Genomic DNA, 26,598 nt, shown 5'->3' with positions numbered 1-26,598 from the left:
AAGCTTTCGGATAGTGCGTCCTCAATTTTCACCCGCAGCGAGCGTCCCGACAGGTATGACTTAAACCATGTCAACAAACTACCGCGGAATCCAAGTTTCTCGAGCTTGGCGATTGCTATGTTGTGATTGATCTTATCAAAGGCAACTGACAGATCTGTGTACACCGCGTCAGTCTGCGAGCGATTTTCGAAACTGTCAATAACAAACTCAGTAAAACAGAGTAGATTTGTTGCGGTGGAACGTTTCTTGGTGGTGGTGGTGGACAATATTGCAATTGTCACATAAAAGATGTCGTATTAAAAAAAATCTTTTTTCTTATGTGTTGAAAGGTTTTATAAGATTTTATTGGTTTAATTATTGTAGTTGTTTTTTTATAACGGTGATTTTACCTTTTAGATTGAATCCCGTTGAGTTTCATAGATTAGCAGCTTTATCTAGTACTTCATTCATTCCTCAGATTATTTAAATGGATTAAACTTAAAAGATTTTTTTTCTAATTTTTTGAAAAAAAAAATGGTTTGAACCATCATTTAAACTGATACAATTGGACGTTCGGGACAACCATTTGAAGTTGCTTGTGTAAATTTATTTTAATTTTGAAACCAGTGCAGTTTTGGCATTACTTAGTTTCTCAAAGAACCATTACCCGGGGAATCACACGGAATCGATCGCCACTTGGCCTGCCGGTTTAGCTCCAACGAGGCATAAACACACGCCCCTCCGGTGATCGCCGGCTGACCGGATGACCACGGCACGTTGAAATTGTTCCAGCTGCTCACCAGCGGCAGTGCGCTCTCTAACCACACGAACGAACCCGCCTGCCCCAAATCCGTGGCCCCGATCCAGGCCTGAACCGTGATGATTATCGACAGTCCCTGGGTGATCCTCGGCGGTCGACTTGATGGTGGCGAATTGCGCCTCGTTGTCCAGGCACTTGCGCCAAGCTACGAGGAAGGAAATTTTCCTTCAAAGTATGAATAATTATTATCGATGTGCGTGAACAATAAAATTGCCTTCTGATGTTGATGGTCTCAATTGGGCTTGTCAATATTCCCTCGGAAATGAGTTTGCGATTAGCAGAGCAGCGAGTCAGACGTGCGTCCCTCAAACACAAAATAAGTGCTAAACGTCAAGAAAAAGAGGCGGTCCTCACCAGCAGGATCGGTAGATTTGAAGAAGCTAAAGAATGCCGATGCGCTACCTGCAAAGCCAGGCAGTTTGAGCAAGGACGCTCAAAATTCGTCTGGAAACCAGTTCGCTACCCTCCCTGTGAACGTGAGCGAGAAGGGAGAATTTGAACGACGGGAAAAGGTGTTAGGTACCCATTTTTGTGAAAACATCGTCATCGAATTCGGTGTGAAAGTGGCTGACCGGGTTTATCAAATCTGGTGCTTTACGAGCTTCCATTCGCTTGTGTGCTGATGGACTCAAAATTCTGTTACCCGACAGAAAGAATTACAACTACGCCTGGAAATTACATTAGTATTACAATTAATAAGTTTAAACTTTTCTAAAATTTTACATAAATTGGTACCATTTTATTTGTTTTCATTTTTGTTTTTTAGACGTCTTAAACCAACTTTTAAGCTGTTTTAGTCATGTCATATAGAAATAAATAAAAAATAAATATTTATAAGATACTTTTTTAATTTGAATTAGAAATGTGGTGCATATAAAATTCAAAGCACAACAGAGAACAGCAAAAATTTGTTTAAGCTATCTAATAACTGCTATCCTTGTGTAGATTGATATTAATAGTGTTGAGCTAATTCTATAAATTTAAAGCTTGAAAAATATAACAAATATAAAGAAAACATAGATTTTATGACCTTTTCAAAAACTAAAAACTTCCCGAGAGTAAATAAATATTTTTCCGTTTTCCGGGAAACTCAAAACCTGGAAAATTAGACGCCATGCTTAGAAATCATCGAACAATTGGGTAAATATCAAAATCATTTTGACAACTGATTTTGGCGTTTGAGTGCATTTAAAACTCAAAGCACAACAAAGAACAAAAAAAATCTTTGAAACTATCTAAAAGTGCTATCCTTTTTTTTTTTTTTTTCATAAAATTATTTTTATTAGGTCCTTTTCGGTACTGGGACCTGGTTAGGACCGAGTCGGCTTTTGTAATTACATTTGGCTTAATAATTACAGAGGATCTTGTGTGTAAATGTTAGTGGGAGGGGAGCCGATTACCCGCGGCCTACTCGGGGTTAGTAGGGAAGGGATTGATGTTAAAGACAAGGCGTGGGAAGGGAAGGGGGATTGTGTAGGGGTCTTGGTTGGCTCTGCTGGCCTTTGCGTTTTGTCCTCAGCCGCAACTCGGTGTCCAGCTGCTGGGGCGTTCTTGCTTTGCTTCCGGTGCAATCCAGAAACGACGGCTTTGTGCGAAGGCGAGTTATACTAACAGAAGGAAAACTAACTGAAGGAAAACTAACTGGAAGAAAACTAAATGGATATTTTGGAATCTGAGAGGAACTGATAGATCGGATAGAGAACATCAAGGTCAAGTTGAGATAACGCGTCTCGCATCGGGATTTCTGGTGGTCTTCCTCGGGCCCTGAGGGTATCTTTCAACTTAATTCTGTGAGCCTGGTGATCTGGACACGCCCATACGAGATGGTCGATGTCCTGATAACCCTGCCCACAGTCGCAAAGGTTCGTATCACTCATGTTGATACGGTACAGATGAGCCTTGGACGAGTAATGGTTCGACATAAGGCGGGACATCGTTCTGATGAATCCACGCGTCAAGTCCATTCCCTTGAACCAGGCTTTTCTTTGCACCTTAGGTCGTATGGAATACATCCAACGTCCTTTGGTGTCGCCGTCCCATTGTGTTTGCCAATCCAGAAGCGCACGCTGCCTCGGGAAACCGTAACATTCTTGTAGCCTAATTGGCCTTTCAAAAATGTCTCCACTCTCAGCACCCTTCTTGGCGAGCAAGTCCGCTTTCTCATTACCCGGAATCGAGCAATGAGCGCGGACCCATACCACCGTGATGCTGAAGGACTGAGCCGCCAGGTTGTTTAAAGTCTTACGTATTTCCGTGAGGAAAAACGTAGACTCCCTGGTCGGCTTCAGAGACCGGATAGCCTCAACAGAGCTAAAGCTATCGGTGAAGATGAAGTAGTGGTCAGGTGGCATGGTCTCGATGATTCGCAGTGCGCAGTAAACCGCGGCTAACTCTGCGACGTAAACCGAACTCGGGTCCTTCAGCTTAAAGAACAGCTGATAAGATTCATGATAAACACCGAAGCCCGTACAGCCGTCAAGCTTGGAGCCATCGGTGAAGAATCTGTTGTTTGGAGGAACATGGTTGTACTTAGATGCGAAGATCGACGGTACAACTCCCCGCAGAAGATGGTTTGGGATACCGCGAGTATCGGCTTTCATGGACGTGTCGAAGCCAATCAGGGTGCTGCTGGTTAACGGAGGCGTGCGCTGTACCGCTGTGCTCGGGCTCCACTCCCACGATGACATAAAGTCATAATATAGAAGCATGCGCCGAGACTCAACGTGAAGGTTCAGCAACGTTTCAAAGTTGTCAATTACCAGTTTATTCCTGTAATCACACCGGATCAGGAACCGGTAAGACAGTTCGTAGTAACGAGTTCGCAGAGGCAATACTCCCGCCAAGACCTCGAGGGTCATGTTGTGAGTTGAGTGCATGCATCCCAAGACAATGCGAAGACTTCGGTACTGTATCCGCTGGAGAACCAACAAGCGTGATTTCGCAGCTGACTGGAAGCAGAAACTGCCATATTCCAGCACCGAGAGTATCGTTGTCTTGTACAGTCGAAGCAGGTCAGAAGGATGAGCACCCCACCGGTTGCCAGAGACGCTGCGCAGAAAATTAGTCCTTTGCAGGCACTTTTGCTTCAGGTAGTTAATGTGCTTCCCCCATGTTCCCTTCTGATCAAAGATGGTACCCATGTACATGAAGTGGTCCGACTGCTCGATAGTCTTTCCCGAGAGAGAAAGATTGAGCTGCGGCGGTTCATGTTTCCCCGTAAAAACGACCAGTTCCGTCTTCTCCGGAGAGAATTCAATACCCTTTCCAACTGCCCAATGGGCCAAGTTGTTCAGGGTATCTTGCAAGGGTTCTAGCAGATCGACTTCCTTCTTGGCAGCGATTGAAACCACTGCGTCATCTGCGTACTGTATAAGGGTGCAGTCTCCGGTCAAGCAATCATCGATATCGCTGACGTAGAAGTTATACATGGATGGGCTAAGGCGTGAGCCTTGTGCCAAACCCATGTAACTTATCCGGGTGATTGCCAGATCACCTTGCACAAAGTGCATGTGTTTTTCTGACAACAGGTTGATGAGGAAGTTGCACATCGTCGGATTGAGACCGCTCCGCCGCAGCTTTACTCCCAACACATCGATGGAGACTGAATCGAATGCACCCTTGATGTCTAGAAAGACAGAAGCCATTTGCTGTTTCTTACCACGGGCTATGTCGATCCCTGTGGCCAGCAACGCTAGACAGTCGCTTGTTCCCTTTCCTCTCCGGAAGCCATACTGCGTGTCTGACAGCAAGTGCTCTCGTTCCATCCATGGTTCGAGGCGGTCGAGGATCATCTTCTCCAGCAACTTGCGTAGACACGACAGCAAGCTGATTGGACGATACGAGTTGTGGTCGGATGCCGGCTTACCGGGCTTTTGAATGGCAACCACCCGGACCTGTCGCCATTCGTGTGGAATTATGTTCTGCTCCACGAACGTGTTGAACAGATTCAACAGACGCTGCTTGGCGACGTCCGGAAGATTCTTCAGCAAGCTGAACTTGATCTTGTCCGGACCAGGAGCAGTGTTGTTGCCCGTCAATAGTGCTATGGAGAGCTCTACCATCGAGAAGGGAGGATTAGCATCGCTCCCATCAACAACGTCGAATGATGGTTGTGTCGGCACCGAGTCCGGGCACACCTTCTTGGCGAAATCCAATATCCACTTGTCCGATTTTTCCACACTCTCGTTCGGAACGGAACCTCTACGCATGGCCCTCGCAAAAGTGCTATCCTTGTTAAGATTGATTTTAATAGTACGTTTTCAAAAAATTCCCGGGAACCGGCTCCGTGGCTTAATGGTTACGGCTTCTGTCTCCCAAGCAGAAGGTTCAGGATTCAAATCCCGGTCGGTACCTTTGAAATTTGGAATCAGGAATTTGAATATGAATAAAAACTAAAATGAGTCAGGTGGGATTCGAACTCACACCTTTGGATTGATGGTGGTCTGGGACGCTAAGCAGTCGGCCATCAGAAGGTTTACACTCTAGCAGTGAATTGATCCGTAGTGTTGAAACATGTTATCCCTTCTTCTCATATTATTAAATACGCGCTGATCCCTGATTTGCCTGAGGGGATTGGAAGTCTAAATATAGATCGAGTTTCCTTCAGATGCTTGCTTCTATGTTTAGGCGGGGCCGAACAATGCCCAGCGACCTCGGAATTGGACCGCAAGGAGCTCTGTCATTCTGAAATGGGTCGTTGGAAGCAGCGCGAGGGCTATCACCACCTAATACCCGGGACTGAGATAAGCTGTATCAGCATTCGGCATGTACACAGTCTGATACAAATTATACTTTCCCATAATTTCGCTACCGGTTAGCGGGTATTGGATTGGACCACACACACACACGTTTTCAAAAAATTCCCGGGATAAAAAATATATGTTTTCTGTATTCCGGTAAACTCTGAACCCGGGAAAATTGGACGCCCTACTCGGAAATCATCGAATAATGTGGTAAACATCAACATCAGTTTGACAACTGATTTTGACGTTTGAGTGTTTTTCATCCGAATACATTTGAATTAGAGAGCATCCAAATTTGCGAACATTCCGAATCCGATCTGTACTTCTTACAACCATAAAAGGCATCAAGGAAAAGCATAATGCATAGATAGTTTACTAACATTTTCCCAAAATATGGTGGATTTTGATGAACACTACCTTAAATGCCAATAGTTTGAAAATATACCCAATCTCACCTCTTAGAGGGGGTGACATTGGGTTAAATGAAACTAAAGTGATGCTTAAATACAACGATATGGTAAAAACAAGTCATCCAACAGTGTTTCTTGTTCGAGGGAATCGTATTGACATGCTACAATGTTTGAAGTAGAGATTTTCAATCATTTGGGTAGTTTTCGAGCAATTCCAAAAACGTACCTCAACTTTAGACAGCTGCCAAAATGACAGGCAGCGATGGAATAATCATCATCAAAAGAAAATCTCTGGACGTTCATCAAGAGAAAAAATCCGAAAGGAGCATGGCTCTCCTCTCTCGCGCACGAAAGATCGGTAAAAAGAATCTAAAAAAATCATCATCTTGATTATTCGATTTAATATCCTTTTCACTACTACACTTGCAAGTGTAACGTCACACGTCGAAAAATGACCTGTCACATTTTGTAGATGGGCAATGTGTGTAAACAAAGTGAAATACATATTTTTGAGTGGTGCTGACAAGGAAATTCACAAAAAATCATCAGCAGATTGATTTTCTTGGAGAATTTCGGGAGCGATTTTCTTTTGCGTGATTTGCCTCCTCTCTCTTTCGCGGGTGAAGAAAGTTCGCAAGCGAAATTGATTTTTTTGCGATTATTCCATCCCTGATGACAGGATTTGTTCTAGGAACTCCTACACAACCCTTTTAACAGAATTCAGTTTCATTGAGAATAACCTGAGAAATGGTAAAATCCGTAAAAAATCACTTTGACCCAATCTCACCCTCCAGACCCAATGTCACCCCCACTGACGGTAGTAGTTACTTGAATTAATGGGAAATACACGAATTACTGAGTAACTATGGAATTACTCGAATTACTACGGAATTACTAGGTAATTCCAGAATTACAGGAATTACTGCAGAATGGGGAGTAATTCTGGAATTACTGAATTCCTCACTCAAAATCCGAATGATCCCGTATTAGCTGTAACTTTGGTTTCTTACATGAAAATTAATAGGCAATAAATAAAATCATAAAAGGTTTATCGAAATTATCTTTTTAACAGTTATTTTTTATTATTTTCTGAAGTATGTTTTCACAAACAAGAATACTGGGATTATTAGGAATTACCAGGATTACTCTGGAATTACTCAGTAAATCCGGAATTACAGAATTACTTGCTCAAATTCCAAGTTATTCCGGATTAGTGACCGGTCTGACACGATGCTGGAAACCCCTTGAACGACCCATGAATCAAGTCCTCCGTGGCCTGTATGACATGGAAGTGAGTGTGCTGAAAGAAGAGCTTAAAACTGTTAAGTTGAACGTGATCGAAGTCTTCAAGATGACGAGACACAACAAGGACTTCAAGCATCGTGATCAACTGTACCTGGTTCATCTCGAGAAAGGGTTGACAACGCCGTCTGAGCTGAAAGCAGTTCGGGCAAATTTCAACATCATCGTGACTTGGGAACGTTATCGTCCAGTGCACCGTGACGTGACACAATGTTCGAACTGCTTGCAGTTTGGACATGGTGGAAGGAACTGTTTCATCAAGAGTCGTTGTGCAACCTGCGGAGGTGAGCACAAAACTCAAGCTTGCAACACAAACAACGAGAACGTCGAAGCTAAATGCTTCAATTGCGGAGGCGACCATTCTACCAAAAATCGAAGCTGCCCAAAACGTGCTGAGTTTGTAAAAATTCGGCAGCAAGCGACGACGAGGCACCAACCAAATCGTCGTAAAACACCACCAGCATTCACGGACGTGGATTTTCCTGCAGGAGCGGGATCTGCTCGAGTGGTTCCAAATCTGCAGCCATTGCCGTTGAATCAGCGGCAAAAAGTTGCAGAGAATACAACACCTCCAGGCTTCAGTCAGCAACCGAGGGAAAACCAACCAACATCAACGGGTGAAGGCAGTAGTGACCTGTTTTCACCACAAGAACTTTTGAACATTTTCATCGAGATGACAACAACACTGCGTGGTTGCAAAACTCGTGCGGAACAAGTAAGAACGCTTGGAGGATTTATCTTAAAATACAGTTGGTAGTTTACTCGTTCAAGTGATTTTGAATATTTCAATGAATTTACTTTTTTAGTTTTAAGTTAGGATTAGTTGTTAAAGTGATTTTTTTTTCTTTTTCATTCAAATGTATTCGATTCAATGCAAAAATATCAAACAATTTGAAGTAAATAAATATTAATAATAAAACGAAAAGTACAACAAAGATGAAGGACATTTAGCCATACCACTCAGAATGTAAATCAAATGTAATTATTATAAGAATGTTAAATAAAGATATATTTAATTTCACAAATTTCTCTATGGAAATGAAGTTAAAATAATTGTCTCTGGAACAAAATCTGAAAATTTCTCTCTGGAAATGAAGTTAAAGTTTTGGATACATGGATGGACATTGATTAGAACCTTAATGCTTACCTTGATTTTCTTCTTCTAAATTCTCCATTGATTTGGCCAAACATATGACCAAGATCGAGTTCAGGATTAGGGTTGAACGAAACATGGTATTCACTGAATTAGTCTGATCTTCGTGCAGAAGTAAATTTTCAGTTTTGATTTGAAGCTTATATATTGCCCAAACCAGAATTTTTGATTGTGAAGAAACCGGTTGAACAAATAAAAATGTAACGAAATGTGCGTCGATTCCAGTGATAAAATATTTGCAACGGAGTTGTGATATTAAATTCCAAAAATGCAAACTTTTATTGTCCATTTATTGGTGAAAATAAAACAGACTACCTACATCTATAATTCACAAATGTAATTATTCAAGATTGCACCAGAGCAGGGCGCATCGTTCCAGGTGAATCCACCAAATCTGTTGATTTCCAGGCAGTTTTCAGGTCCAGCTCCAGCGCCATTGTCCGGCTGGCCAGCGGCCCAGTTGGTGTAGAACAAGATTTTCTTCTGTAGGTTGAGCCAAATCCATTGGCCTTCGTTACCCTCATCCGTGCCAGCCAACCAAAATATGGCTCTCGATCCAGCTTGATTTAAAATTGTTCAAGTGTAATTAGGAGATAAGAAGAAATTTGATTCTACTTACGAAGAAGTATCGAGAGTGTATTCGTATTTATGAAATTATCAACCGATGCAAGCTTTAACCCTTGGTTGATACATCTCAGAACAGCTTGCCAGAACGTGACGGCTCCATAGTTAATGACGTAGATTTTTAAGCCAGCAATTGTCTGCAATGCTTCCTTGTCGATACCAGCTAAAACCGCTGTAAATTATTCTGGTTACTAAAACGCACGTTTACCTTCAAATATAAAAAAAATAGTACCTTTCCCTGACTCTCCACCTTTAACATCAGTTTTTAAATAAGTTCCATTTTGAAAAATTATCACTTCCGTTCTAGCTATTCCAAATGCAGAATCTGTTACATTTTGATTGTCAGCAACGTTTACCTTAAATTAAAACAGTTTTAATATAAATATGTAAGCTTTTGATTAATTAACTACCTCATGATCAATTTTTGCATCAGCCAAACTCAAGTTCACCAAACTCAAGACAAAAAGAGCAGAAGAAACAAGTTTCAGCAACATTTTCCGTGGTTAACTGCAGCAACTAAATTAGCCCAAAAGCTTCCCCCTCCTTTTATACCGAAATGCAAGCATGAAATTTGGGCATGCCGATAAACGCCAAAAGAAATTGATGCTGACAAGTTCAATCGTGACGAATCGTGCAAACTGGTCCTCCCACCCATTCTACGGTACTGAGAGACGACCAGTTGGTCAGGCCACATTGAGCTTACTTATTTGCTTTTAAACATTAAGAAAATCACAAGTGAAGTTCACATTGCATGAGCATTAGCCTGTCCCATTTTGAGGTCATGTCGAGGAATTTCAGGTGCTCACTTCTTAAATGATAGATTATGATGTTAGGAACAATGTTTTCTTAGACAAGAAAAAATAATAAAATACTTTCTCGCACCCCCTAGTCGATTTACTGAAAAATGTCACTTTTTTGAACAAATTTTCTAAAATCGCTTGGAATCATTACAAAAACTGATTCGATCTGGTGAGTATTATCTTCAAACGATAGGTTTTTGTCCATAGATTAAGATGCACTATCAATATTGGACCAAAATCTAAGTTTTTGGACTCTCCCAGGCGGATTTATGTCGAAAAAATCGCATTTTTTTGAAACTTTTTTCAGAAATGCTCATTTAATTTAGGGTAGCCTATTTTTCCCAGTAAAACCAATACATGCAGCTTATAGGAAATTTCATGGCGAACATTTTTCCCTCTGAGAAAATGCAATTTCGACACTCCAGAGCCGAGATATTTGAGTTTTAGTGAGGAAAAAAGTGCCAATTTTCAAAATTTCTCAGAATTCAGAAGCAAGGCCTACTAATTACCCGATGTTGCAAGCATGTGTCGCAAAGGTCAGGGTATGCTTTCTTATAGTAATTTTTGCCGCTGAATCCGAATCTGAAATCAAATTTCGTGTAAACAGTGATGTTTTGTAGCTACACCCTTTTGGAATGTTATTTGCGTAATTAAATCGCTGCCATTCAAATTGCTTGCAAGTTCGGTCATACTTTTCTCGGTTTTCGTTCCACTTTGATTGATTTTTTACTTACAGATCTGTTAAATGTTTTTTACTTTTTGATTATCTTAAGCAATTCGAAAAATCGCATATTGTTATTTGGTGGTGGCTTAGGGACTATCCATAAACCACGTGGACACTTTTTTTTTAATCGCTGACCCCCTCCTCCCCAATTTCCATACAAAACAAATCTTTTTGATATGGAGAGTGGAAAATCGCTGAATCAAAGTGGTATTTACGAAAACCGAAAAAAGTATGATCGAACTTGCAAGCAATTTGAATGGCAGCGATTTTATCACGCAAATAACATTCCAAAAGGGTGTAGTTACATAACATCACTGTTTACACGAATTTTGATTTCAGATTCGGATTCAGCGGCCAAAATTACTATAAGAAAGCATACCCTGACCTTTGCGACACATGCTTGCAACATCGGGTAATTAGTAGGCCTTGCTTCTGAATTCTGAGAAATTTTGAAAATTGGCACATTTTTCCTCACTAAAACTCAAATATCTCGGCTCTGGAGTGTCGAAATTGCATTTTCTCAGAGGGAAAAATGTTCGCCATGAAATTTCCTACAAGCTGCATGTATTGGTTTTACTGGGAAAAATAGGCTACCCTAAATTAAATGAGCATTTCTGAAAAAAGTTTCAAAAAAATGCGATTTTTTCGACATAAATCCGCCTGGGAGAGTCCAAAAACTTAGATTTTGGTCCAATATTGATAGTGCATCTTAATCTATGGACAAAAACCTATCGTTTGAAGATAATACTCACCAGATCGAATCAGTTTTTGTATTGATTCCAAGCGATTTTAGAAAATTTGTTCAAAAAAGTGACATTTTTCAGTAAATCGAGTAGGGGGTGCGAGAAAGTATTTTATTATTTTTTCTTGTCTAAGAAAACATTGTTCCTAACATCATAATCTATCATTTAAGAAGTGAGCACCTGAAATTCCTCGACATGACCTCAAAATGGGACAGGCTAATGAGCATGGTTGACAGCCAAATGAGTTGCTTATACTCTGTTATTGACAGATCAGCTGAAGTTAAACTATAGATCAAAAATCATACAGCAACTAATAAAGTTGTTGTCTTCTTATTTCAAAATAGTCAAACTTACTCTATCCTGCAATAATTTGATTGTCAACATTGTCAAAATTTTATGTCAATAATGTTGTAGACAGTACTTTAGAGAATGAGCCAAAACTTACTTCGATAGTTCCCGTAGTTTTGAACATACTTAAATGTGTATAACTAAAATCTTGGTGCGATATGCTATGATTTTTGTGCACCGTTAAGCATAGCATAACTATTTATGTCTTAATACCTATATAGGCAACAAAGATTCAAATTTGGAAACGGACATCACAATATGAAGGAAGCAAAATATTATAAATCGAGAACACCCATGGGAGATTTATACGTTGAAAGTTGTGTTTCGCCTCCCCGATCAAAAATATGTTCGATTCAAAATATTCTATCGGTGAAAATTGCGTTTTTCAGAAAAAAAATGTTTTCCCATATAAAGTACCATGAGAGGAGGCGCATGGTGGCTCAAGTAAATTCTAATACACTCAAACCCCGATAGGTTGACACCAACTGTTGTCAAACGAACGGGGTCACATTTCAGTTTGACACCCCTTTTACACCGACTTCACACACACTACCTAACGTTTGTTTTGATAGTGTGCGTGAGCGCCGTGTAAAAAGTGACAGTTCGTCACTTTTTAGTTTGACTTTGACCAACCAACGAGGTACAAACTAAAAAAGTGTCAAACGAAAAAGTGACCAACCACCCGGAGTTGAGTATAATTAGTTAATCAGCCCTATTAAGTGACGTTTTTCAAAATGATTTACATTTCTTTTACTTTTGTTTTGCATAAACTTTCGAAAAAAGTATTTTTGATCAAATATTTGGATTTTTACTTTGTACCAGGAGTCTCCACTGGTATGAAAAAAAAAACATTTTTTTCTGAAAAACGCAATTTTCACCGATAGATTATTTTGAATCGAACATATTCTTAATCAGGAAGGCGACACACAACTTTCTACGTATAAATCTTCCATGGGTGTTCTCGATTTATAGTATTCTGCTTCCTCCGTACTTTGACACATAAATTTGTAGATTCAGAGCCCCAGAGGAATTTCATAAACCACGTAGATATTATGAGGGTACGGTTGGAAGAGGTATTCAATTATAACGATTAGATCAGTCATCATAAAAAAAACTATGTTCTCCGGGTAAGGTGCACTAAGAATTTATTTAAGTTTTTCATCCCTCATTGATAGAGTGGGGGCAGTTTCGGATTATCTTCACAAATGTAGAAATTTATCATATTACAGTCCACGTCATTCCAGGTAGCGGATCCCGCCCCGTTGATTTGCAAACAATTTTCGACGTTTCCAACGTTATCCGGTTGACCTACGGCCCAGTTCGGTTGCAAGATTCGCCTATTAGAGTTAATCCAAATCCAGCTACCTTCACGACCCAAGTCAGTGCCAGCCATGTAGAATCCATCACTGGAATATTCTGTGGTAATAAAAGAAAATTAAGTTAATTAGTGCAAACTTAGGTCTTTCTTGAGGATCCATACTTAATTGTAGCAATAGTTGATCCGACTGCTTTTCACTGTCTATAGAAGCCAGCCGTTTGTCCTCGTCTATACAGTACTGAGCAGCCTGCCAGAAAGTCGCCCTTCGATAGCGAAGATGGAATGTTTTGTTGACCGGAGTTGGGCTGCCATAAGCTAATGCCGACAGGGCTTCCACATCGATTCCAACTGATATTATTTAAAAAAATGTCAAGACTTTTGTTAGCAGATTGCACCAGAAAATTATTTTTGGAATTACCTCTTCTAGCTTCAGCTTCACGTAGTTCCACTTCTGTTTCGTTGTAAAACTCGGTAGATGAACCCACTTCATAGAAAGCTGTCGATGATTCTACTAGTTTATCCAACTGAGTTGCATCGGGAACGTTCGTTGTACAGAATACCAGTGGAAATACAACAAAAATTATACAAACTTTGAAAATCATGTCAACAGATCATTGGCTATCTTGAAACTGATGTTCCAGGAGGGTCATTCATTCCTTTTATGCTACTGAAGAATGTCTGCATTTTTGTAATGGGCCAAATCATTTTTTGAGTATATTTTAAAGTATGCATTAATTGATATGAACTAGCTTTATAACTTCATATTAAAATAATCGTCAATTCAACAGTTCTTAAAACATCTTTGGCCCTTTTCAAATGAACCTACCAAAAGATATGCCATACTCATCACTTTTTACGACGTAATTACTGCCTCTTTAATTGACCCCAAAATGTTGTTCTGCCCAGGCGCATTCGTACATTTCATTCACTTACAATACCCGTTCCACGCAGACTGAAGGAAACCGTCGCGTTGAAATAAGGTCCAGTTATGCTTTTCACCGCGGAACCGGTTCCCACTTTCGGCAATGACCTCAGGATGCGTTTTGCTGCCGGTTTTTTGCGTGCTTGTTCCGTAATATTCGCAATTCGGGTCAATCACCTTAATATTTCTGATTCTGTTAAGCCGAGGACTCAGATTGAGTTTTGTGGTTGCTAAAACGCTGGATTTTTGTTTGTACTTACATTTTTTTTAATCCGTCACCATATTTAAACAGTTAAAAAAATTAGAATAAGATGTTGGAACTGTTTGGAATTTTTTTCCAGGTCTGAACAAAAAAAAACTGTCAGAAAAACAAAAACCTGGATAAATTTGACAACCTACATTCCTCAAAGCAATGAACAAAAAATTGTTTAAAAAATGCAAATTTTCAATCTTAAAACATTTTACCTTCACAGAATATTTCAATAGAGAATTAAAATTTGTTGAAAATTGTTCCGATCCTGGTTTCTGCATCTGCATCAAAATTGTATAGGACAGCAACTTTAATGCTATTGAATTGTTTGAAGTTTCGAAAACTAGTTCAAAAGTTATGTATAAAAATGTGTTTTCACATATATCCGGATCTCATTTATATACATGTAAACAATGTCCGGATCCATCATCCGACACATTGTTGGTTAGGTAATTGAAAGACCTTTCCAACGAGTCCACAACATTGAAGATCTGGAAACCCTGTATCGAGTTATGACCACTTAAGTTATATATTTGTACTTTTTTGATGCCGGATCTCACTTAAATGTATGTAAACGATGTCCGGATCCATCATCCGACACATCGTTGGTTAGGTAATTGAAAGGCTTTTCCAATGGGTCCAAAACATTGCAGATTTGGCAACCCTGTCTTGAGTTATGACCACTTAAGTGATATATTTGTAATTTTTTGATGCCGGATCTCACTTAAATGTATGTAAACGATGTCCGGATCCATCATCCGACCCATCGTTAGTTAAGTAATTGAAAGGCTTTTCAAGATCTGGCAACCCTGTCTTGAGTTATGACCACTTAAGTGATATATTTGTACTTTTTTGATGCCGGATCTCACTTAAATGTATGTAAACGATGTCCGGATCCATCATCCGACACATTGTTGGTTAGGTAATTGAAAGACCTTTCAAACGAGTCCACAATATTGAATATCTGGCAACCATGTCTTGAGTTATGACCACTTAAGTGATATTTATGTAATTTTTGGAAGCCGGATCTCACTTAAATGTATGTAAACGATTTCCGGATCCATCATCCAACCCATCGTTGGTTTAGAAATCAAAAGAACTTTCCAACGAGTCGAAAACATTGAAGAACTGGCAACCCTGTATCGAGTTATTACCACTTAAGTTATATATGTGTACATATTTTTCTGGATCTAAAAAATAGCTGAAGTATGTGTCCAAACCACTCATACCATTGTTGGTAAAAAGTGAGGAAGGCATCAACCACATAGGTGGATTAAGTGAGTTTTTAAGTTATTTTTTGAAATATGTATGCATTCTTCGCGTATTTTATGTATTACGAAGTAGTTTTTCAATGATTTTTTTTATGTTTTCAAGTATTCTGTAATAAGCTTACTACAAATTAATACAGTCCTTCGGACATTCAGATCACAACCAAAACAAGGATTTTTCGTATTTTTTAAATTTTCTTACATTTAACATGAAATTCGAGTCCTGTGACCTTGCCTTTGACCCTATTTTAGTGAAATTTAAATGCCTTAAAAATAACAAAGTGAATTTTTCAATATATTTCGTGATTCGATTCTCCGAAGATTCGATTCGATTCGAAGTGAAATTTTTTCTAGGCCTTCAGATAATCGATAATTATTTTACGGGAAATTCCGGGACGGGAAATTGGACGCTCTCGATAGTTGAGCAAGTTCTCTGGAACATCAGTTCAGCTATATAAGCTTTAAATTAGGAATTCGATTAACTAATTTTGTTGATCTGTATGTGTTCTTACCAAAATCAATAAAAAAAAATATGAATATATAGTACAAAAAACTGGCTAAAAGACCTGTCTCAATTCGCCTCATATGCCCCGATTCACCTCTGATAACGATATTAACGTATACTGAGCTACTCAATAAACGCTACTTTCCAGTTAAACACGTTAAACAGTATGTTTCAAATAGTTTACAATCGATTTCACAAGGTTTTATCAGATAAAATTCAAATTTAACCAAACATACATATTTTTTCCCTCCGATTGGAAGACAAGGGTGAGGGAAGGTAAATACATGGAATAAAATTTTCATTTGCCTTATTTTTTATATTTATTGATAACGTCATGATTCGAATTCCCGGACGCTTCGAAACCCGGACACCTCATCTTGTTTTATCAATTATTTCGATATAAGTTCGCATTATGAATGTCAAAACTGTGTTATTTGTTGAATTCTAACATCAACTTTCATTTAAAGTTTGTTTGAACGCTGTAGTTAATGTCAAAACAATTAAATTAAATAAAATTATAAGATTACCAAAAATGCGAAACATTTCACGTGAAATATTTCAAAGCTGCCGAAGCACCGGGAAGGGAAAGCAGAAATTTACGGTTTTGATTTCCTTAAATTCTAGAAAATTTTTATATAAAATATCGATTGTTTTGATGTTAACAGCTTATTTAAGACCTAAAGAATGCCATTCACTAACATTTCAATCCAAATTTGTGCGATTCATTAGCAAAAACGAGTGTCCGGAATTCGAAGCAAAAGTGTCCGGATTTCGAATCAGCTTTTATCAGTGTACGGGTTTCGAAGCACAACAAGTCATTTTAATTTTCAAATTCTGATGAAAATTTTTTAGAAAAGACATATTTTGCATTCTCTTGAAACTGACTGTTAATACTACATCCCGATGATATTTCTTCATTTCCAACTTATTACATGATTTTTTGTCAGCTATAACGAAAATGATATGCTACTAAGTGTCCGGATTTCGAATCATGACGTTAGTCAGTATGCAAAAAATTTACACGATTGAAAATAAAATCAACAATTTTTTGAAAAATGGCTTCGAAGTACCAATTGAAAATCATGTGTGTCTCGCTTACTATAGCCAAGACTGCAGGAAAAAAATCCCCGCTCGTAAAATATTGAGACTCAACAGACTCTACTCAATAAGATTGCTCTTCCCTCTCAGTCCCTGCCGTAGTGAGTCGAAGATGCTGCGTCGAACCGCACTCTTGACTTTGGTTCTGTGCTGCAGCATCTTCACAGCCTGCGGCGATCAGCGGTGTGGCGTTCGGCAGGACAAAACGCGCTCTCTTATCACCGCCGGCCACAACGTTCAGCCGGGGGATTACCCGTGGCATGCGGCCATCTATCAGGTTGGTGGTACAAAACATTGATTTGTATTGTTTTGTGCTTATTTTTTTTTTGTTTATTCATTTCAGGTGCTTCCCCTGAAGCACTACATCTGCGGTGGCACCCTGGTTGGCCAAAGTGTCGTCATCACCTCTGCGCACTGTGTGGCCGTTCCGGGCCGGAGGGTGGCCAGATCCATTGACGAGTTGGTCGTTCAGCTGGGCAAACACCTGCTAAATGTCCGGAGCGATTCGGAACAAGAGTACGGGCTGAGTTCGATCATCGTGCATGAGGGATTCACCGGGGACAACCACGGGCACGATGTGGCCTTGCTGATTACGAAGGACCCCGTCCGGTACGGAAAGTTTGTTCAACCGGCTTGCCTGCCGACGTTCTCGTTGGCCAACGATCGCGTTGTCGGAACTATCGTCGGATGGGGTTACACGGAGCAGTCCGCGGTGTCCAATTCACTGAAGGCCGCCGGAGCTCCGATCGTGTCCCAAGATCTCTGTCGGAGTAGCAATTTGGGCGCGTTTGGTGGTAGCCTTACGGAGGAGATGTTTTGTGCGGGGTACCGGAATGGGACGAACGCATGCAACGGGGACAGCGGAGGGGGCTTGTTTCGGAACGTGCGGGGAAGCTGGTTTTTGCTGGGGATTGTGTCGTTCACCGCGGCCCAGGAACAGGATGAGAATCGGTGCAGCTCAACGGACTATACGGCGTTTGTGGATGTGGCCAAGTATAAGCGATGGATAAGGAATAATTCTGGTAAGTCATATGGAAGCACCCAGATAAACAATTATTCCTATCTTGTCGCAAGTGAATTTTGTACAAAATTGAGAAAATCGTCGTGATCGTACTGTCTTGTCGCACGTGAAGCTATTTCGAGAAGCTTTCAACGAAGCACTTTTTAACAATTAGGGGAGAGTGGGGAGACTTGATCCCCGGGGACACTTGATCCCAAGCCTGTATCTCGTCAGCATGTGGGTAAAACTATTAGCTTTGTTCTAGAAAGTTGTGCGAAATTAACTAAAACTCATTGTAGAAAACAAAGCAAAAAATTATAAAATGTTTAGATTGAGTTACACACATTTTTCTAAAACGAGCTGCAAAAAACGTCCAAGAGATCTTTTTTTCTTTGTTTTGATATCTATAGAAAACACTCAAAAATTATTCAAAAAAATATTTTTTATACATGAATTGTTTGATAAACTTATCAACTCCAAAACCCTCACGCATTTGATGTTAAATTTATCGTCATACTATTTTTACAATCAATTGTTTAAAAAAGTGCATTTAGGGAGACTTGATCCCTGCATTTTTACAGTCACTGGAATCAGCCTCAAGATTAATTAATTGGGCTGGGTTTTCGTACATAGTTTCCTTTAGTATAGTTGTACATAACTTACTGCAGTTTGAACTTTTTTTCAAAAGTTTTGTAAACAAAAATTTCCAGCTTCTGTAAACATGCTTAATTTAATATTTTAAGTTTTTAAATATTTTACATACTAAACTTTTATATTTTGAACACAAACGTACAGGTTTTATGTGAAATTGCTGTAACTTATAGAAAATTAAAAGTTTGGATGAATAAGAAACATTTCTTCAAAATGTTGAAAGGGGGATCAAGTTATTCCTAACATTTTTAAAATGCCGGTTTAAAATATTTTTTTTAAAACGCTTGGCATGATTCGAATAGTTCATCTGATGAAATACCCTTATTAGCCAAACATAGATGAATGTTTAAGCTTTCAATTCATGCAAAAAGTTTATAGTTTTGTGAGAAATTAACAGAGTTATGTGCGATACAAAAAAAGGGGATCAAGTCTCCCCACTCTCCCCTACAGATTCCCAAAATTTGATTCCATCTCGAAATATTCAACAAAAAACCATAAAAACTCCTTGCAATGTTTTAACTCAAATGTAGTTGATCATGCTTTCTTGACACTCCCTGCAAATGCGACAACTATTCAAAGGCAATTATAGTCAGGGCCGCTTGATCGTTCTTGCATGCACGTCTTTTGTTAAAATTTTGAATTATAACTCTTAACTTCGGCATCCTAATTTAATGTTTGTCATTGAATAAACAAAACTAGAGCACGCAATGTAAACAATAACAAACACGTTTTGTTTGGCTGACCATTCTGTGCATTATCCCGAAGTTTGGCAATAAAATAATAAAATGAAAGTTTGGTAATAATAAACAATGTTTACAGTAGTCGGGCATGTGCGTGTGTCAAACATGCTCTGACTAAAATTCCTTTGGCCAGTTGTCGCGTCAAGATAGCACGACAAGATTGAAACTTAATTCATATGAAGAGTGACACGGAGTATTTTGGAGATCTGTGATGGTTAAAGGGTGACACATTGAGAGCTTCACAAAATGGCGTCCTCAACTCGAACTGTTTGGTAATTTTGGTCAGATGAGGTTTATCACACTGCATGTCCTCCTGTTGTTTATAATTTCACTATTCAAATCCTACTCTCTTACATTTGTCAATTTATGGACAAATATTATAACGCGTTTTTATTTTTTGTTCAAAACGTCATAAAGCGATCGGCATGCGACAAGATAGCACGAACAACCAACCCTCAGACAGACTTCACAGGGGATTCACATTTTTGCGGCCGAACAGGCTGTATAAAGACTTGATGACTTCTTTGCTTTTTCCTATAATCAGTTACTTTGAGTCCGTTCAAGCAGCAAGTGCTTTAAAAATGATACTGCGACTTTCATTGTATGGTTATTTGTTTGTATTTGTCAGTTGTCTTGTAAAAGTTACATTCTGTACGCCAATAATTGATGAAGGTTAATTTATTTTCTTTTGATTTATTTATGAGCTAAATTAATACAGCGTTGTTGATTTTTTTTAGATCCATCATTCGGCACACCCTGCTCCGATCTTGGTCAACCAGCAAAGCTCAAAAAGCAATACTTTGTGCACAACAACAAGGAGGTCACATTTCTGGAAGCATGGCGACTCTGCCAGAGCTACGGCCACCGGTTGGCAACGGTTACGTCGGAGGAAGACAACGAGCTGCTGGAGAAAGCGATCGCCAAGTCCAGCAATCCCAAGGGACCGTGGTACATCGGAGGGACGGATTTGGGCAGTGAGGGCAATTTCCTGTGGATTTCCACCAATACACCGGTGGGGTATCTGAGTGGATACCTCAACTACTCCCCCGGGCAGCCGGATAATGCCGGTGGGAACGAAAACTGCTTGGAGATTGGCCGCTGGGGAGGAGTGGTTTGGAACGATGTGCCGTGCGATTGGAGGCAGCGATACATTTGTGAATATGTTAGTCGGTGGTGAATTTATTTTTAATTATTAGTAATAAAATAAAAAAAGGCTTTTAATGGTACACATCAACTGAGGAATCTTCTTCTGAAATTGTTCCATTTGCAAACCGGGATTAAATCGGGATCTTCGAAATAATGTAAAGCATGATTTATTTTTTAATGTGAAAAAAGAAATCACACAAACGTCTCAATCTTGCTCCTCGCAAATATAAAACAGCGCCGCCGAGCAGGAGATGTCGTTCCACATGGTGCCGGGGAAGCGGCCAACCTCCAGACAGCGCTCCTCGTGGTTGTCCGGTTGGCTCGAGTGCCAATTGCTGTACCCGGTGGTGGAAATTTTCGTTCCATTCGGGAACCAAACCCACTCTCCGTTGTGACCAGAGTCGTAGCCAGCGGTGAAAAAGAGCCCCGAACGGCTCGTCTTGGCGATGGCCTGCTGCAGTCGGCTGGTGTCCTCCGCCGAGGTTACGGTGGCCAGCCGCTGGCCATAGCTGTGACAGGCACTTACTGCTCCGTAGAAATTCACGAGCCTGTCGTAATACACGTGGTACTGCTTTTTGGACTGCCCTGAGGTGATGGATATTGAACTGTATAAAAGTATTAGAACAATTTTCATGACTCTAGATGTGGCCATTGTGAATGCACTTAGAACACTGAGCTTTACTGCATTCCTATCACTAGAAGGTTGTTTTACTTCAATTGAACACTATCGTGAGTTTATATAGTTTAAGGTTAAAGGTGACATCAACGAAACTTTTGAGCTTCCTGTATTCTATACCCAGATTCAAGGGAAAAAAGGCATTAGAAAAGAAGTCTAATCTGATGAGATTATTCCACCAGCGAGTATCAACTAAACCAGTAGTGTGCAGCATGGCTTCGAAAATTCTAGTATTGCTAAGTTTCTTTCTGTCGGTGATTTTCTGTGCATCCGAACTCGACTCCAATGATCTTGAGGCAAAACGAATCGTGTTTCCTGGTGACAGTATCTGCGGAAATGGAGGTTTCAATCCAAGTCCAGTGAAACGCTACCACGTTTATCACGACCAAAGAGTTGACTTTCTTGGGGCTTGGAACGCCTGTCTCCGGAATGGTCAACGGCTGGCAACGGTTACATCGGCTGAGGACGCAGCCTTGCTGGAGGAAACCTTGGACAAGGTGCATCGGAAGTCTATCTACTACATTGGTGGCATGAAGCTGGGAGATGACAACAGGAGCTGGTTTTGGGTTTTACACAACTTTACCAAACTTACCGGTTACACCAACTGGAACGATGGCCAACCGGACATAGTTGAAGAACGTTGCCTGGAAATTGGACGCTTTGCCAAGTGGACCTGGAACGATATCTCCTGCCACGTACCTCAACACTACATATGTGAAGATTAGTTCTTAGGCAATAAACACTTTTTATTAAAGCAGATCTAATTCGAGAATGTTTCACAAATAAAGTGCATCCGCTTCGTACATCCCGAATCGTTCCACTCCATCGTGTTGGGATTCAGCTCGACGCAGTGTTCGGTTTCTCCTCGGACGGTAATAAAGTTCGGTTCTCCGCGGGCCCACTTGCTAAAAGTCACCTCGTTAGCCGTCAGCCCCCACCGAAACAGCCCCGGTTTGGCCAAGTCGTTGGCGCCGATCCAAAAGTTTTGCCCCGCTCCATACCCGTGGTCGTCGAGCCATTGCTTCAGATCCTGGCTGTCGAACTTGTCTCGCAGTTGCAGCATCGACATTCCCTGGCTAGCGCAGTAGGACGCCGCTTCGAACCAGTTGCCTTCCTGGAAGTAAGCCAAAAGTTTTAGACATTTTGATCACCATGAAGGTGCTGATGCTTACCTCAAACGGAACGACAAATCCTTTCGTGGCATCCCAGTCTTTTCCACAAGGGCATAGACATTTGTGCTTTGTTAGAATGTCTGTAAATAGTTCATTTTAACCACACGAACATAGTTGACTACACAGAAAAAAATAATGTAAATTTGGAAGCTGTAATTTTGGAAGGTTGAATGTTACCGCTTTTATGATGTAATTTTACCTCAATTTAGACTTAAAAAGTGACATTACACCAGAAAAGTGGTAAAATTACACATTTCCAGAGGTAAAATTACACCTTTTTTTCTGACATAAAAGATGTACCCCTTCCCAGATGTAATATTACCATGATTTTTTTTTCTGTGTAGTTGATGAACTTACCCTTAACAGTTTGACCAGCGAGTATTTCTGACGCAGCAAAACTTACTAAACTTATCAAAAGCAGAGTTTCAATTTGAAACAAATGCATGGCTTCTTAAATTTTGGTTGAACCTCCCCGAACACAATTCAAGACTGAAGTAAACAGCCATGCTTCACAGACGATGATAGTATTATTTTCATTGGGAATCCCCCAATTTGAGCTGAAGTGAGCTTGACTTGATGACGTGCAATGCTTGTGGTATTTTCGAAAATGACGAATATAAATATTCAAATCTAGCTCCAAAAAAGTGTTTTTTTATTTTTTTTTATTCTTGTGATATCGAAATTGTTACCAGAAAAAATTTATTTTAAATCAATCATGTTTGAATATAAACTTCCATGTCTACTTCACTTTACCTTATCAGTTCCTTTATACAGTGATCCCAATGAAATATATCAATCACTACAAGTCTACGCATTGCAGGGGAATCACAGAATTTCACAAATTGAAATGATCACCAGAACTTGTTGGTAGCGGAGAAGCAGAACGTAAACGGGCTCATCACCGTAGAACTCACTTTTTATATCTTTCTAGTACACAGAAAAAAAAATCATGGTAATATTACATCTGGGAAGGGGTACATCTTTTATGTCAGAAAAAAGGTGTAATTTTACCTCTGGAAATGAGTAATTTTACCACTTTTCTGGTGTAATGTCACTTTTTCAGTCTAAATTGAGGTAAAATTACATCATAAAAGAGGTAATATTCAACCTTCCAAAATTACAGCTTCCAAATTTACATTATTTTTTTCTGTGTAGTTAAGCAGTGTAACTGTGATCTGCTCACAAGAAATCGAAAAAGATGCCCTGATCCCCATTCGATTTTCGAGAAACTTAGCTTTAAGAGGTAATCTAGGTCCCTGATAACGAATCCGATGTCCATTTTTCAATATTACGTGACGGTGCACAATGGGCGAAATGGAACCCAAAATCGGACTTAATTGAACGCGGCTGGATTCTTAGTATGAAAAATAGTGTCTCTTATGTAAAAAATCCGGGGAATCGATTGGTGATGGTTTCATCCACCGCACGAAACGGCAAAGGGTCCATTTTGCCCCACTTTCCAACATTTTTTCTTGAAAATCGCTCTGTATTTGCACGTAACTTATGTGAAAATGTCTCAGGAATCCAGTAAAAATAACCACTTGCACCGCAAAAATCATCTAGGGTCCATTTATCCCCAATTCCGCTAGAAAAGCATTTTTGGCAGTTTTCAAATGTTAGGTCAGATTTTAAAAATCGGAAAATATTTTTATATTAAAGATCAGACAATTTTACATAAGAATGACCATTTGCACTTGATAGTTTGACTCATTTATGTTGGTTTCAATAATAATTAAATAAAAATTATGCAAACGGCAGTTTATTCTGCGCCTGAGAAAATTGGCCCAAAACTGATTCTTCAAACATTTTATTTATTTTAAGTTCTATTTCAACACACATGTGTCAAACTATCAAGTGCAAATGGTCATTCTTATGTAAAATCGTCTGATCTTTACGATAAAAATATTTTCAGAATTTTAAAATCTGACCTAACATTTGAAAACGGCCAAAAATGCTTTTCTAGCGGAATTGGAAATCAATGGACCTTAGATAATTTTGCGGTGCAAGTGGTTATTTTTACTGGATTCCTGAGACATTTTCACATAAGTTACGTGCATTTAGGATGGCCGCAGAAAGCCTCCGCTCAAAATACAGAGCGATTTTCAAGATTTTTTTTTGAAAAATGGGGAAATGGGGCAAAATGGACCCTTTGCCGTTTCGTGCGGTGGATGAAACCATCACCAATCGATTTCCTGATTTTTTTTACTTAAGAGGCAATAGTTTTCATACCAGGGAACCAGCCGCGTTCAATTGAGTACGATTTTGGGCTCGATTTCGCCCACTGTGCGGTGGAGCGGTACGACCCCTTTCATTTCTATGGATTTTTACTAAGACACGTTTTTTAGTGATTTGTAGCACGAACCCGTGAAGAGATAGAAATTTAGTGTCAAGGGACTTTTGCGTAAAATTGGACGCCAGATTTGATAGCACACTCAAAATTCCGAAAAAAAATTTCATCAAAAATGCTGTTTTTTCAGTGCAAGCACACGATTGAGTTTTAGGGGTTAATTCGAAAAACTGGTCAAAAATGGTTAAAAACATCAGTTTTCCAAAAAACTTTTTTGTAAAATTCTGATAACTCGTGAAGAATACATGCAAACCCCTTATATTTGCAAATATATTTTTTTGTTTTTGTCTGCTCTACAACTTTGTAGAACATCGAAGAGAGGTCGGGGTAACTGCTGTGTGAGTTGGCGGAGAATGACAACAAGTATGGCGAGATGATCTCATCATCCATTTACAATAGTTATGCAAATGAATGTACGAAACTTTCTCATCACTGAATTGTAGTGAAGTTTGGTTTGGGTGTAGAAATGCGGGTTTTATGTGAATCATGATAAATTATGTAAAAAATAGCAACGTTCTTTTTTGATACAGCAAAAATAACATTTTTGCAATTCCGTCGTGAAACTACTTACTTTTCCTGTCATTCTTGAACGACAAAATAGCCTACTTTTCTGTACCAAAAATAACAGAATCGAATAGCAACACTTTTCAAAGTAAATGCTGAAAAGCTCTACTTTTCAGCACTGAAATGGGTGCTTTTCAGCACTTGTTTCGAAAAGTAATACTTTTCAACATTTTTTTTGATTTAAACGATTATTGACAAAATACATGAAAATTTGACTTAAAATTTCACTCAATGGGTGTTTTTCGGAATTGCAAAAAATGTTGTATGGAACTCGTTGCAAAACTTGATTTTTTCAGCACTCTTCGTATTTATCCAACTCGGTGAACCTCGTTGGATAAATGTACGACTCGTGCTGAAAAAATCCTCTTTTTGCAACTTGTTGCATAAACTACTATTTCGACTACATGGAATACTTTTGTCAAGGAATGAGGATTAAACATTCCTTTTACCAAAGTTGTAAGATTTTTGATAAGGTAGTTTTCCCAAGTCCTGCCATTGCTTTTCTTATGTAAAAAAGTCCTGGAAATCGATTGGTTTTATCCTGGGTGGATCACGGAGAACTGAGATATGGCCGGATTATCACCGGAACTTTTATTAAAAATTCCCCTGTGACCAAATATCAACGAAAAAAGTTCCCTCAAGATGAGACAGTACATAATTGGCCACAGTGTAACCTTTTGGGTTACACAGCGCCAAGAAGTCGAAGTGTAGAAGGAGATAACTTGGAATAACTTGCCCGCCTTCCCTCGTACACTGTAGATCGGGCCTGGGACCGGCTCTGCCTGTTCTCGAAACGGTCGAAAAAAGAATTGGAAAACTATTGTTTCAAACAATTTGATGACGTGGACCAATCATTAGTGGCCACGATCGATTTTTCGCGTTTCCCCCATCCATCGCCATCCGCGATCACGCGAGCCGTTTGGGGATCTCATTAGTTCTCGAACCGTTTAGAGAACCGAACGTGCCTTCCAAACCCCGTACACTCGAAGATCGTCCAACACTTGTGATATTTGAGTGGTAATTAGAGGCAGTGCGAATTAGTATCAAGGTATCAAGTGAGTACGTTAGGCGAGAATAATCGATAAAAATTGTAACGGTGATAATTTGTCCCGCTAGCTCAAACACCGCGAATCGATCGCATTTGATCTTGATTACCTAAGCCTCAGCAATCAGTGCAGGGAAACTAGCAAAAAGGTAAAGTGCGTTTAAAGTACCTAAGGGTAAAGTGCTCATGGTTGTCGTGTCTCGCCCGAAGAATCTTCTGGCGAAGGTTTTTTTTTGCTTGGTTCATCTCAT

General features: G+C 39.6%; 4 protein-coding genes and 1 long non-coding RNA gene across 5 annotated transcripts; 1 reads left to right on the top strand and 4 right to left on the bottom strand.

Moving 5' to 3' along the window:
- Window positions 1–8,682: 8,682 nt before the first annotated feature.
- On the bottom strand, window positions 8,683–9,590 carry LOC120427771 (uncharacterized). Its single transcript, XR_005606960.2, has 4 exons — window positions 9,441–9,590; window positions 9,263–9,386; window positions 9,026–9,202; window positions 8,683–8,966 (listed from the first exon to the last, which is right to left on the bottom strand). It is a non-coding gene; the product is annotated as an uncharacterized LOC120427771 (long non-coding RNA).
- A 3,183-nt stretch (window positions 9,591–12,773) lies between these two features.
- LOC120427788 (perlucin-like) lies at window positions 12,774–13,807 on the bottom strand. The gene is made up of 3 exons (XM_039592712.2): window positions 13,382–13,807; window positions 13,126–13,311; window positions 12,774–13,061 (listed from the first exon to the last, which is right to left on the bottom strand). The coding sequence occupies exons 1-3, from the start codon at window positions 13,563–13,565 to the stop codon at window positions 12,811–12,813; spliced, it is 621 nt and encodes a 206-aa protein (XP_039448646.1). The 5' UTR covers window positions 13,566–13,807; the 3' UTR covers window positions 12,774–12,810.
- Window positions 13,808–17,090: 3,283 nt separating this feature from the next.
- Window positions 17,091–20,623, top strand: LOC120427778 (elastase-1-like). Its single transcript, XM_039592699.2, has 3 exons — window positions 17,091–17,283; window positions 17,350–18,028; window positions 20,135–20,623. Exons 1-3 carry the CDS (start codon window positions 17,119–17,121, stop codon window positions 20,572–20,574), a joined length of 1,284 nt encoding a protein of 427 aa, XP_039448633.1. The 5' UTR covers window positions 17,091–17,118; the 3' UTR covers window positions 20,575–20,623.
- A 53-nt stretch (window positions 20,624–20,676) lies between these two features.
- Window positions 20,677–21,196, bottom strand: LOC120427772 (CD209 antigen-like protein 2). Its single transcript, XM_039592692.2, has one exon. The coding sequence runs from the start codon at window positions 21,193–21,195 to the stop codon at window positions 20,749–20,751; it is 447 nt and encodes a 148-aa protein (XP_039448626.2). The 5' UTR covers window position 21,196; the 3' UTR covers window positions 20,677–20,748.
- Window positions 21,197–21,204: 8 nt separating this feature from the next.
- LOC120427779 (C-type lectin 37Db-like) lies at window positions 21,205–22,908 on the bottom strand. The gene is made up of 3 exons (XM_039592700.2): window positions 22,749–22,908; window positions 22,392–22,471; window positions 21,205–22,333 (listed from the first exon to the last, which is right to left on the bottom strand). The coding sequence occupies exons 1-3, from the start codon at window positions 22,834–22,836 to the stop codon at window positions 21,980–21,982; spliced, it is 522 nt and encodes a 173-aa protein (XP_039448634.1). The 5' UTR covers window positions 22,837–22,908; the 3' UTR covers window positions 21,205–21,979.
- Window positions 22,909–26,598: the final 3,690 nt, after the last annotated feature.

The sequence above is a fragment of the Culex pipiens genome, chromosome 3 (genome assembly GCF_016801865.2).
Source record: "Culex pipiens pallens isolate TS chromosome 3, TS_CPP_V2, whole genome shotgun sequence".
Taxonomy (NCBI): Eukaryota; Metazoa; Arthropoda; class Insecta; order Diptera; family Culicidae; genus Culex; species Culex pipiens.
This window is presented reverse-complemented; position numbering and strand designations above follow the sequence as displayed.

Excerpts from the sequence above, each read along its gene's own strand:
- LOC120427788 (XM_039592712.2), bottom strand. The coding sequence starts at position 13,565 with ATGATTTTCAAAGTTTGTATAATTTTTGTTGTATTTCCACTGGTATTC. Across the intron at positions 13,312-13,381 it reads TGAAGCTGAAGCTAGAAGAG|TTGGAATCGATGTGGAAGCC; the intron begins GTAATTCCAAAA and ends AAATAATATCAG. Across the intron at positions 13,062-13,125 it reads TCAACTATTGCTACAATTAA|AATATTCCAGTGATGGATTC; the intron begins GTATGGATCCTC and ends TTATTACCACAG.
- LOC120427778 (XM_039592699.2), top strand. The coding sequence starts at position 17,119 with ATGCTGCGTCGAACCGCACTCTTGACTTTGGTTCTGTGCTGCAGCATC. Across the intron at positions 17,284-17,349 it reads GGCATGCGGCCATCTATCAG|GTGCTTCCCCTGAAGCACTA; the intron begins GTTGGTGGTACA and ends TATTCATTTCAG. Across the intron at positions 18,029-20,134 it reads ATGGATAAGGAATAATTCTG|ATCCATCATTCGGCACACCC; the intron begins GTAAGTCATATG and ends GATTTTTTTTAG.
- LOC120427772 (XM_039592692.2), bottom strand. The coding sequence starts at position 21,195 with ATGGCCACATCTAGAGTCATGAAAATTGTTCTAATACTTTTATACAGT.
- LOC120427779 (XM_039592700.2), bottom strand. The coding sequence starts at position 22,836 with ATGCATTTGTTTCAAATTGAAACTCTGCTTTTGATAAGTTTAGTAAGT. Across the intron at positions 22,472-22,748 it reads CGCTGGTCAAACTGTTAAGG|ACATTCTAACAAAGCACAAA; the intron begins GTAAGTTCATCA and ends AACTATTTACAG. Across the intron at positions 22,334-22,391 it reads GATTTGTCGTTCCGTTTGAG|GAAGGCAACTGGTTCGAAGC; the intron begins GTAAGCATCAGC and ends GCTTACTTCCAG.